Source organism: Engystomops pustulosus, chromosome 7 (assembly GCF_040894005.1).
Source record: "Engystomops pustulosus chromosome 7, aEngPut4.maternal, whole genome shotgun sequence".
Lineage (NCBI taxonomy): Eukaryota > Metazoa > Chordata > Amphibia > Anura > Leptodactylidae > Engystomops > Engystomops pustulosus.
In genome coordinates this window covers 98,794,886-98,808,010 of record NC_092417.1, presented here as the reverse complement: position 1 = coordinate 98,808,010, position 13,125 = coordinate 98,794,886, and the positions used below count along the sequence as shown (strand labels likewise).

Here is a 13,125-nt window from a genome sequence, read left to right as displayed (position 1 = left end):
ATTGTTTTCAGTTTCTGCATTTATGTTACCATTTTCCACATTCCAAAAACCATATCTTTCTTATTTTTCAATTTACAGAGCCATCTGAGAGATATATATACCAGGGGCAGTGAGCTGTAAACCTATACACTGTGGGGGGGGGGGGGGAAGCAATGTGCTGGATACCTATATACTGTGGGGGGCAGTGTGCTGATACCTATATTCTTGGGGGGCAGTGAGCTGGATACCTATATACTGGGGGGGCAGTGGGATGGATACCTATATACTGGGGGGGGGCAGTCTGCCTGATATCTATATACTGGAGGGGAGGCAGTGTGCCAGATAACGATATACTGGGGGGGCAGTGTGCTGGATAGCGATATACTGGGGGAGGGGGGGGCAGTGTGCTTGATACCTATATACTGGCAGAGGGCAGTGTACGGGAAGCCTACAGTTACCTGTGAAAGTATTCGGCCCCTTGAACTTTTCTACCTTTTGCCGCATTTCAGGCTTCAAACAAAGAAGTAAAATTGTAAATTTTTAGGTGAAGATTTGTGGCATACAGTGGATGAAATAATTATTGAACATATTACCAATTTTCTAAGGAAATATATTCCTAAAGGTGCTATTGACATATTAAATTCTCAAGAGAGGGCAGTAAACACCCATCGGTCCGTCGTGTGCAGCAATCATGTACAGGGCATTAGAATGGCAGCGCGCCGGCCAGCACTGCTCAGCACACATTACATCATCTAGAATGGAGCTGCTCCGGGTAGCAGGGATGTCACAGGAGGGGGGAGCCTCTGGGAAAGGGGTGTGGCTTTCTACAGTCTCCTCACAGGGAAAGGGGTGTGGCTTTCTACAGTCTCCTGCAGGAAGTAGTGATATAATGGCTGCCTGCAATCAGAACTTGTAGAGGTACTGTGTGCATATATGTGTATGGAGGTGAGGGGCCTTGACAGGAGTGGATATGATGGTTGTAGCAAGGTCAGGGAAGACATGTATGTTACATGGGACTGCATGTCTGGCGGGTGCTGAGGTGTATGTTACATGGGACTGCATGTCTGGCAGGTGCTGAGGTGGCATGAGGTGAATGCAAAATTGCATTATAGAGTTAATAGACAGAGGAGCCTTCATGCAATTTTGATTCAAACTGAAACATTTTACAAAAAAATACTTAAAATTTTACTTTGATGGCTAAAAATGTGCTCCAAACAGAAAATATTTACCGTTGCATCTCCTAAATGCAATAAATGGACATGTGTAGAGTTCACAGATACCTCATATTGATATGTTCACATAAATAAATATAATATTGCTAAAACTGAAATAACTAAATATCTGCTTTTCAGCCAGAAATTTTAAGACCTTCACAACCTGCAAAATAAATAAATAAAACTGATTAAAAAGTAAAGGCACCCATAAAACATATAATAATTTTGAAATCAGACAACCAGGCGATGCATTTGGCAATTAACATTTGACATTTTTACATAAAACTCACATCGAAGTGGGGGTTTACGCACAAATAGGGATTTAAAAAAAAAAAAAAAAAACACACAAAGTGAGCAGATTTATATATACCACAATGCACAACATCAAGAATTTACACTCCCAAAAATGCAAAAACAAAAAACGTGACATATTTGGTTGCTATCGACAAATGTGTTTAAAAATAACACACAAAATAAAAAGCTCCTATTCTGTCAAAATCTATTTTTTTTTCCAGGAGTCACCATGTAAAACAAGAATAACTTTTAAATTTATACACACCACCACCTTCATGCAATAAAATGCAAAAATTGCATGAAAATTCAAAATTTCCTCTAAAATATGTACAAATCCAGATACCTATATAAATAAAACAAACTTTCCTAAAACAGCAGGATGTGAGGCAATCATACATACCCCACATGTGTATATTCATCTAAATATGCAGCAAAGGGAACATTACATCCATAGGGGACACCAAACAATTTTTGCAGAAAATTGCACAGAGCTTCACACCGATGTATCATTGTATGTTCCCTAACACAATGGTGACCCAAATAAATAACTATATATCCATAAACCACGCTAATGGGATAATAATAGTCACTTTTACATGTGCTCCATTGTACTATCCCCACAATAACAGAACCCTTCATGCTTCATAAGAATTTGAGTGTAACATGGGTGTAAATAATGGAGGATGGCGTGAAATAAAAACCTTATACCGGAACATGTGTGTGTTTTTGGTGTTACATATAACTTTGTGGACATGTTCTGGGTTGCAGTTTTAATATGTAGCAACATAAGGCAAAGAGGATCGAATGTCTTTTTGCAAAAAAATAAAACGAAATAAAAGGCAATAAGAGAGAAAGTGTGTTCTTAGATAGTTCTGGACAGGAGAGGATTAAAAACATGAATATTAGTTGATATTATCCATCATCAAAATGTAGTAACATATGAAGTGAATATTTCCATTATATGTGAGGTGCAGCAGCTCCTGTGTGCAGTGTATTCTCCCTGTAGCCTAATGGCTAAGAATGTGGAGGGGGGTCACACATCATGGGGCTGTATCTCTGGCTCTGTGACACATACACTCACCGGCCACTTTATTAGGTACACCTGTCCAACTGCTCGTTAACACTTAATTTCTAATCAGCCAATCACATGGCGGCAACTATGGGTGCTGTCACACGTCGCGTTTACTGCATGCGTTTAAAAATGCATTGCTACAGCTGAAGGGGTATTTCCCTAATTAAACAGCTGTTAACGCTTGCGTTTACAAAACGCAAGCATTAACGCATTGTTAACGCATGCGTTAACATCGCGGTTAACGCATGCGGTTGTTAACGCATTGTTAACGTATGCGTTTTGTAAACGCAAATGTTAACAGCTGTTTAATTAGGGAAATATCCCTTCAGCTGTAGCAATGCGTTTTTAAACGCATGCAGTAAACGCGACGCGTGACAGCACCCTCAGTGCATTTAGGCATGTACACATGGTCAAGACAATCTCCTGCAGTTCAAACCGAGCATCAGTATGGGGAAGAAAGGTGATTTGAGTGCCTTTGAACGTGACATGGTTGTTGGTGCCAGAAGGGCATTTCAGAAACTGCTGATCTACTGGGATTTTCACGCACAACCATCTCCAGGGTTTACAGAGAATGGTCCGAAAAAGAAAAAACATCCAGTGAGCGGCAGTTCTGTGGGTGGAAATGCCTTGTTGATGCCAGAGGTCAGAGGAGAATGGGCAGACTGGTTCGAGCTGATAGAAAGGCAACAGTGACTCAAATCGCCACCCGTTACAACCAAGGTAGGCAGAAGAGCATCTCTGAACGCACAGTACGTCGAACTTTGAGGCAGATGGGCTACAGCAGCAGAAGACCACACCGGGTGCCACTCCTTTCAGCTAAGAACAGGAAACTGAGGCTACAATTTGCACAAGCTCATCGGAATTGGACAGTAGAAGATTGGAAAAACGTTGCCTGGTCTGATGAGTCTCGATTTCTGCTGAGACATTCGGATGGTAGGGTCAGAATTTGGCGTCAACAACATGAAAGCATGGATCCATCCTGCCTTGTATCAACGGTTCAGGCTGGTGGTGGTGGTGGTGTCATGGTGTGGGGAATATTTTCTTGGCACTCTTTGGGCCCCTTGGTACCAATTGAGCATCGTTGCAACGCCACAGCCTACCTGAGTATTGTTGCTGACCATGTCCATCCCTTTATGACCACAATGTAGCCAACATCTGATGGCTACTTTCAGCAGGATAATGCGCCATGTCATAAAGCTGGAATCATCTCAGACTGGTTTCTTGAACATGACAATGAGTTCACTGTACTCAAATGGCCTCCACAGTCACCAGATCTCAATCCAATAGAGCATCTTTGGGATGTGGTGGAACGGGAGATTCGCATCATGGATGTGCAGCCGACAAATCTGCGGCAACTGTGTGATGCCATCATGTCAATATGGACCAAAATCTCTGAGGAATGCTTCCAGCACATTGTTGAATCTATGCCACGAAGAATTGAGGCAGTTCTGAAGGCAAAAGGGGGTCCAACCCGTTACTAGCATGGTGTACCTAATAAAGTGGCCGGTGAGTGTATATATGTAAAAAATGAAAAAAAAAAAAAATGGCTCCTGGGATTCTCACTTTAAATCTGAATATCTCTGAATCCATGGCACCTAGAAACGCAATTTAAGATTCATTTGAAAGAAGAAATGCCTACCCATAGCGCCGGCGGTGGTTTTTGAAAATTCAAAAACGTCCCACTGGGGCTCAGCGGCGCCTGCCACAGACTGGCCATGGGAAGGGGGGAAATAGTGTGCGTTAGCCGCAGTCTGGATGTTTGGCATCAGTGGCTTTTTAGCCACAGTCTGGTGGTGGAAGGTTTCAGCGGCTGCAGCCGCAGTGTGGTTGGGGGATTGGTGGTGTTAGCTCCAGTCTGGTCAATGCACAATGTAAGATCACTATAACTGCCTCAATTTGCTCTTTAACCCCTTCACGACGCGGGGTCCCGGCATGGAGAGGGCTCGCGGGCCGAGCCCTTTCCATAGCCGGTAAGTCTTTGCTGCATATTGCAGCAAAGGCTTACCGGTAACACCCGCGATTGGTGCTAGCACCGATCGCGGGTGCTTTCACCGCGATCGCCGCCGGCATTGCTGTCGGAGGCTTCAAAAAGATGGCGCCGCATGGGCCATCTTGGCGCGGATCTTCGCTCCCCGATGACGTCACGGGGAGCGGTGATCCGTTGCCATGACAGCATCGGGTCTCACGATTAACCCATTCATTACAATGTGCTATCAGCACATTGTAATGAATGAGGAGTAAAATCCCCATATACTGCCATATTGCAGTATGGCACTATATGGTAGGATCGATCAGGCAACCTAGGGTTAAAGTACCCTAGGGAGTCTGAAAAATAGTTAAAGTAAAAGTAAAAAAGAGTTTAAAAAAAAAAATTATATTAAAAAAAACCTAAAAATTCAAATCACCCCCCTTTCCCTAGAACTGATATTAATAAACAGTAAAAATCATAAACACATTAGGTATCACCGCGTCCGAAAATGTCCGATCTATCAAAATATAATTACGGTTTTTCACTGCGTTTAACCCCGTAACGGAAAATAGCGTCCAAAGTCAAAAATGACATTTTTGCCATTTTGGAAAATATAAAAAAATTAATAAACAGTTATCAAAAGGTAGCACAGTCCTAACAATGACAGCAATGAAAACGCCATCAAAAGTCGCAAAAAATGACACCACCCACAGCTCCATACACCAAAGTATGAAAAAGTTATTAGCGCCAGAAGATGGCGAAATAAAAAAAAAAATTTTGTACAGGAGGTTTTAATTTTTTTTAAATGTATGAAAACATTATAAAACCTGTACAATTGTGGTATCCCTGTGATCGTAGCAACCCAAAGAATAAAGTAGACCTGTCATTTGGGGCACACAGTGAAAGCTGTAAAATCCAAGCCCACAAGAAAACGTTGCAAATGTGTTTTTTCACCATTTTCACTGCATTTGGAATTTTTTTCCCGCTTCCCAGTACGTGCCATGGAATATTATATACCGTCACTACGAAGTGCAATTTGTTACGCAGAAAATAAGCCATCACAGAGCTCTTTATGTGGAAAAATAAAAAAGTAATAGATTTTTGAAGGTGGGGTGTGAAAAATGGAAGTGAAAAAACTAAAAAAGGCCAAGTCGTTAAGGGGTTAAACACACAAGATACTGACACATGATTTTTTTTTTTTTTTAATATAAATAGCGTCTATCAACATTATATATAGCTATGAGTTATATACTTGTATTACTGAAAATTTTATACTCCTCCTCGGCTAACATACAAAAAAGCAAAAAATGGGATTTCTCAGAATCTCTACTGAGGAAGCCCGAAAATCACTTAAGAGTATGCAGGAGAAAGTACAATTAGTGATTTAAGGATATAATCTTGCTTCTTTATACAAATATTTACAATAAAGTGTATTGCGGAGTCTTTTTGACGCGTTAGATTCCTCGGCACTGGTGACCAGTCTATAAATGAAAAAGATAGTCGAGCGTATGAGAGCCTACCTGAGGTGTCCTCACGTGTTTGGTTAACAGTTGTATATAGGAGTCACCTAGTAGGTTGTTTGTATGTCTCAAGAATCACAGGTGCCCATCTATGTAGCTCCTTGGGAAATGCCAGGAAAGATCCACCCCAATATTGGCAACTGTCCATTATAGTATAGGTGGGGTAGATAGGAAATCCATTTAGAGTACATGCTGGTGTGAGGTCACGCATAACAAGGTGTGGCTTACACACTTCCAGCGCAAGCCGCGCCTCGTTACGCGTGGCCTCACGCCACCACTCGCTTGAATAGGTCTGTAACAGGGTCAGTTATTGCATGGTTTCAGTAGAAACTTCCATAATTCAAGCCATCAGTGTGATTTGCAACCCGGTATTAAAAGGTCTTGAGACAGCTCACTTGTTTCTTGTGTGGCACTTCAGTAATTAGACACCTTTGTATATGTCATCAATTGAACCAGTTGATATTATTTTTCACTAAGTTGCAGGATTGCTTTCTAATTACTGATAGATTTCAGTTGGTGTCATGACTTTCCATGGCTTTTTGCACCACTATTTCTTTATGTGTTCAACACTTTTTTTTGCACATTTTCATCCCTGAAACTGTGTCTGCCATCTGTGCAGTTTGTACAAAATACTATATATTTATTAGAATGCATTACCTGTAATATCATCTCTAGACACTAAAGGGTTAAACTTCATGGTATATAAATCAGAAATTGTGACCTCCCATCCATTCTTCTTAAGAACCTCTACAGCAGCCTCCTTCATGGCATGATTGAAGGATGTCTTCTCCTGATGAGCCAGCACCACAAGAGCACGTTTTCCTGAACACACCATAAACAGAGAGGAGATTTATTTGTTTTTACAAAGGTATGATGTTGTACATGATGTAAAATAATTTAATAAACAAAAAAAGACACTATGGAGAACAAAAAAAAAGTGTTTTTATGTTTTTAAGTTTTCTTAAACTCCCATTTCTGGGAGTAACAGACAGACATATGTACTGCAAAATCCCCCAAACCTGCTATACAGTAGAATTGCAGTATATATGCAGTGGAAGTGATCAGACCTCAAAATTTAAAAGTCTCAAAATGAAATTTTTTTTTAAACTTAAAAAAAATTACAAAAAAAGCTAAAAGTTCAAATCACCCCCTTTCCATACAACTGATATAAAAATAAACACAGACAATCATAAACGATTGCTGCATCCCGAAATTTAAAAAATTTTGACTAAAAAGTAAGCAAAAGGATGTACATTCCCCAAAAAGGGGGGGGGGCAATAAATATGTCATCTCGCCCTGCAAATAAATTATACCTTACACAGCTCCGTCCACCATAACATAATAAAAGTTATTTTTTTAGGGAAAAGTTTTAATTTTTTTATACATACCGTATATACTCGAGTATAAGCCGACCCGAGTATAAGCCGAGACCCCTAATTTTACCATCAAAAACTGGGAAAACCTATTGACTCGAGTATAAGCCGAGGGTGGAAAATGCATTAGTCACAGCCCCCCCCAGTATGTATACAGCCTGCCCCCAGTAATATACAGCACTGCCCAGCATTAAAAGAAAATAATAAACTTATATACTCACCCTCCGGTGGCCCCGACCTGCAGCGCTGCTCCCCCGATGTCCGCGCGGGTCCTCTTCTGGCTTCGGCGCCCGTCTTCTTTCTTCTCTAACTTCGTGCTGGGCACCGCCATTGTTCTCCCCCGGACGCCGCCTAGTATGACGCGCCGCTGCTGACGTCATACTAGGCGCCGCCTGGAGGAAAAACATGGCGGCGGCCGGCACGAAGTTAGTGAAGCCAGAAGAGAACCCGCGCGGACATGGGGGGAGCAGCGCAGCAGGTCAGGGCCACCGGAGGGGGAGTATATAAGTTTATTATTTTTTAAAGATTTTTTATGACTGTATGACTTGTGTATAAGCAGAGTATACTCGGCTTATACACGAGTATATACGGTAATTTTTTAAAAACCTATGTAAATTTGATATCGCTGTGATCATACTGACCCAAAGAATAAATTTGAGGTGTTACAGGAGCGTACAGGGAGAGCTCATGAAAATGTGTTTTTTGCCAACTTCACCACATTTGGCTTTTTTCTAGCTCTCAAGTACATGGCATGGAATATTAAATCCCGTCAATAGGAAAAACAATCTGTTGCATAGTAAACAATCCCATATGCAGCTGTACATGGAAAAATAAAAGTCATGGATCTTTAAGGGTGGGCAGCAATAAATGGAACAGAAAAATGAAAAAAAAAAAGTCCGTGATGAAGGGGTTAAGCAATATACTTTTAATAGGAGTGCCGACTTTACAATACTAGTTTTCTAAAAGAAAAAAAAAAAAGTGTATTCACATGTCTGGTGTATAGTATAATACATGAGAGATGTGGGTCCCAAGTCTGAGGGATCTGCTGAAGCCCTTCCTGCATACAGGTATATGGGAGTGAAAATAACCAAGCAGAATAGACTCTCCGCTTGTCCTAACCGCGGTAGAGCTCATCAGAGTTTTATACTTAAAATAGATGCAGGACCCACATCTATCATGTATTTATGACCTATTGTGTGCATAGCTCTGAAATTCCAGCCTTGAGAATGCTCCTTTAAGTTCAGAGAAAAAATATAAAGTGAAATGAAGTGAGACAGGAAGAAGTACTATTGTGCTTACCTGTAGAGCCACAGGGACATGATAACATGTTAAACAGGCCTGGATTTTACTGACTTTATTAGCTTTACTAGAAGACTAACTGTACGTTAGTAATGGCCGTTTTTCTACTCTGCGCTCAGGTTTGGGGGCAACTTGACTTCTACTAAACCGGCCCTGGTTTTATATAAAATGTTATCTAATTTACTTGCCATTAAATCCTTTATTGTCCCTATGTATTATTCGGCTTACCATACTGCATTATTCACAACCGTCTCCAAGGAGTTTTTTGTGTATACATTCGCAAAGGATGGGTGTAAATTAAACTGTAACTAGTCAGCAGCTTCAATAAACAAGGCTGGACCTTCAAGGCTCAAGGGATAACTTTGTAATTGCTCCTATAGGAACAGAGCTATAAATACAATTCTTAGGAGACATGCAGCAGTGTTGTCCTTTTTTCAGACCCAATGTTTGGGCATATATGGGAAGTTCAGTTTGCAAGAAATATATATATCTCATGTAATTTCATGTGCAGTTTTTTCTATTGGCCTATATTACTGCTAAAAATGTTACCACTAGAGGCTCATAATGTGGCTAATTACAGTAGAAAAGGCAGTTCAGACTTCTGCAGCTAGGGCAGTCGGGTCACATGGTGCCGTGTAGAAATGCATTTGTCTGTGTGCTACACATTGGATTAACAGGTCACACACAGTCAAAAAAATTCATGATCAGGGAGCCAGATTGTGAAAGATGTATTAATATTCCTGGATTGTAGCTGGAATTAGTATGCTGCTGTACTATTACGTCATGCCCAGCCTTAAAAGCAGGTCCGGTGCCACAAGGGTGATGTCACACGTGGAATTTTGAAAGCGGTTTTGACCTGTTTTTAAGCAGTCCCTCAAAAAACGCATGTGTTTTTGACAAGTTTGACCAATTATCTAAATTCAAACTGGTCAAAAAATGCGCTTTTTTTGACGGACTGCTTAAAAACGGGCCAAAAACGCGTTCAAAACGCCATGCGTGACATCACCTTAAGCTCTTAGTGTCTGCCGCTGTGCTAGAGGCAACTACAGAAGGTTACAGGTGTATACTGATACTGTACTGATGGAGGTCAATACGGTGCTTAATGTCATGTTGAGTTAAAAAATAAAATTCAACCCCCTCCTTCAGTAGGCAGCTGCCCACACTGAATATGTAATGCTCCCATAATAAGTAGAGCCCCTACATAGGGGCATAACTAGAATTAAGTGGGCCCACCAAACTGTGCGTTGTTTTGTGCACATATACAGTCCACCACAATGTGCTGTTACATCAAAAGTAAAACTCATATAAATATTAATAAACAGTAAAAATCATAAACACATTAGGTATCGCCACATCAGAAAATGTCTGATCAAAATATGATAACAGTTTTTCACTGTGTTTAACCCCGTAACGGAAAACAGCGCCCAAAGTTGAAAATGGCAATGCCATAGAAAAGAAAAAAAAAAAAAAAAAAATCAATAAAAAGTGATCAAAAGGTCGCACAGTCCTAAAAATTTTAGCAATGAAAACGCCATCAAAAGTCGCAAAAAATGACCACCCAAACCACCCACAGCTCTGTACACGAAAGTATGAAAAAGTTATTGGCACCAGAATTTGGCAAAATAAAAAAATAAATAAAAAATTTGTACAGGATGTTTTCAGTTTTGTAAATGTATGAAAACATTATAAAACCTATACAATTTTGTTATCCCCGTAATCGTACCGACCCACAGAATAAAGTAGACATGTCATTTGGGGCGCACAGTGAAAGCTGTAAAATCCAAACCCACAAGAAAATGCGCAAATGCGTTTTTTCGCCATCTTCACAGCATTTGGAATTTTTTTTCCCCTCTTCCCAGTACACGGTATGGAATGATAAATACCATCACTATGAAGTGCAATTTGTTACGCAGAAAATAAGACATCACACAGCTCTTTATGTGGAAAAATAAAAAAAATTATAGATTTTTGAAGGTGGTGAGAGAAATATGGAAGTGAAAAAACTAAAAAGGGCCAGGTCATTAAGGGGTTAACATACACATTAGCATTGTGTCATTAACAATGTTGTATTGCATTTCAAAATGCATGTACACACGTGTATGCTCACTGTACTGTGCCCGGACGCCTTCTATGGCGACTGATATCCGGCCACAAATTTCGCGGCTGGATATTGGTCCCCATGTTTGTGTGAAAGAGGCCTTAGAGGTTTTGACAATACTAAATACAATGATAGTGCAGTAAAGTGTAGGAAGAACTGCAACAAAGGCTTTGCATTGCTATTTCATAGCAACATGATGCGGGATGCGAATACAATAACCAGAATAAATACATACTGATGCACGGGGGTTTGGGGTATGCTAAAAGATATGACAATGTGCTCCAAAATGTTTAAATGAGCCATGCTTATAAAAAGTAACATAGGTAAAACTTGGGAATTAAAATGAGGCCCTAGAACAGTGATGGCGAACCTTTTAGAGACCGAGTGCCCAAACTACAACAAGGACCCGCTTATTTATCGCAAAGTGCCAACACAGAAATGTAGTTTGTGATTTATACTCCCTTCTCTGTCACAGTTTTCACTGATACCAGCACCTGAGGACACTAATAAAGCAGGAAATAGTCCCAGGTTGAGCTGTCATGTTAAAATAGCTCTGTGCACAGCAAGTCCTGGGCTGTCTGGGACTGCAGGAAGATACCTGGAGTCATCTCTGGTGATGGCCTGAGTGCCCACAGAAAGGGCTCTGAGTGCCACCTCCGGCACCAGTGCCATAGGTTAGCCATCACTGCCCTAGAACCTGCCAACCACTAAAGTCTAAATAAGATAAAAAAGACAGCAATGAGATATAAAAACAAAACAGAAAAAAAAGTTTCTGTTAAATGGCAATGAAAATTGGCAACACATCCCTTAAGGGTGCAGTCACACGTACCGCTCTTATCCCTTTAGATTGTGAAGGCCATTAACAATGCATATTACATGAAGGTTTTCCAGGTGGACAATACACTAAGCAAATACATATATACCAGTATATATAGTATATATCTATATACCATTTATTATATACTATTTTTTAATTTCCAAAATGCCCAAAATAGGCCTATAGTGAGCAAAGCTTAATCATGTGAGCAGACGACATGGTGTAGAAACAAAAGAGCTAAACACGATAGAACTGTGAAGATTGAAGCCAATAATTGCTCTCCAGATCTTCTTAACTTCTTAAAGGAGCTGTTTGTATTTCAAAGGAGCCTTTGCCTAGTACAGCACTTACCCAACATAGCTGTAACACCCGGTGCTCTGCTGTAGACCTCTGTGTCTGTTCTCAGAAGGACGTGTATTCAGTTACTGCCTGATGAGAGGCGGATCTGTCAGAAGCCTGGCCCTGGGGAGGTGGAAGCTGTGCCTGCTTTGGAGACTACAGGCCAAAGCTACACTCCTTACCCACATCTTAAAAGTGTTGCAGGCGAATCTCGATGGGTTAAATTTAATGTGCAGCTTACTCTAGGGCTACGTCAGCCTTGTAGTTGCCTTAAGGTGCTGAATTTCATTTTATTACCGTATAAATGTTCATACTCGAGCTGCTTAGTAATAACATTCATACAGCATTACTATTACAATCAGCCATTTGCGGGTAACCACAAAGTTAAGAATATTGGGGCTCATTTACTAAGGGTCCACTGACCGCATTTTCGTCGGGTTTCCTGGCGCATTTAACAGGGGTTTTTGGAGCAAGCGATCAGATTTTGGCACATTGCGACGGCTTTCATGCGACACAAATCGGGGGGCGGGCTGTTGGACGATCTGACGGATTTGGACAATGGGCAGGATTTAACATCATAAATTGTGTCACAAGACACGCACTTACGAGCACCGGGAAGAAGAAGGTGAACTCCGGCAGCCTCAGCGTGGAAGCGACAGATGCAGGATCTCGGGCGCACGATGTTGGTGAATCGTGCCGGACTTCATTTTCGTCGGACCACCCGGATCAGGGATCGCGACAGGACCGGGTAAGTAAATGTGCCCCACTGTCATTAGTCATAGTGCCTGCCCAGCAGCCACTGTGCCCCCCCACAAGTAACAGTAACCTGCAGCAACCCCTGCCTCCCACCAGCAGCCTCTAAGTCCCCCCAGCAGTCTCAGTCACACGCACCAGCCCCTGCCTCTCCCCAAACAAGACTGCTGCTGCCTTGGGGAGCAAAGAAAGTATTGGAGGTACTCTTCTCTCCTTCTCTCCAGGGAGACGAGTAGGAAAACACAAACCCCCATGCTCTAGAGATGACGCCCCTCTGCTGTTATGTGTTATACCTCTCCTCCCCCAGCTGGAAAGAGCAGAACAGAAAAATGCATCTTGAAAATTGAGGTGTGTACAGATCTCCATAAAATACAGAACCTCATATTGTCTAAAGCTGT

At 41.4% G+C, this 13,125-nt stretch overlaps 1 protein-coding gene across 3 annotated transcripts in view; it reads right to left on the bottom strand.

Annotated features, from left to right (window-relative positions):
* LOC140070636 (NAD(P)H dehydrogenase [quinone] 1-like) overlaps window positions 1-13,125 on the bottom strand; it is a 75,588-nt gene that overhangs the window by 6,409 nt on the left and 56,054 nt on the right. Inside the window, exons 1-2 of one of the 3 annotated variants that reach the window (XM_072117358.1) lie at window positions 11,987-12,146; window positions 6,706-6,870 (exon numbers count right to left, since the gene is read on the bottom strand). In XM_072117358.1, the coding sequence (XP_071973459.1) occupies window positions 6,706-6,870; window positions 11,987-11,993 (172 nt within the window). In that variant the 5' untranslated portion in view covers window positions 11,994-12,146. Of the gene's footprint in view, window positions 1-6,705; window positions 6,884-11,986; window positions 12,147-13,125 lie in introns of those variants that run through there. The other 2 variants (XM_072117359.1, XM_072117357.1) reach the window with 2 other exon arrangements.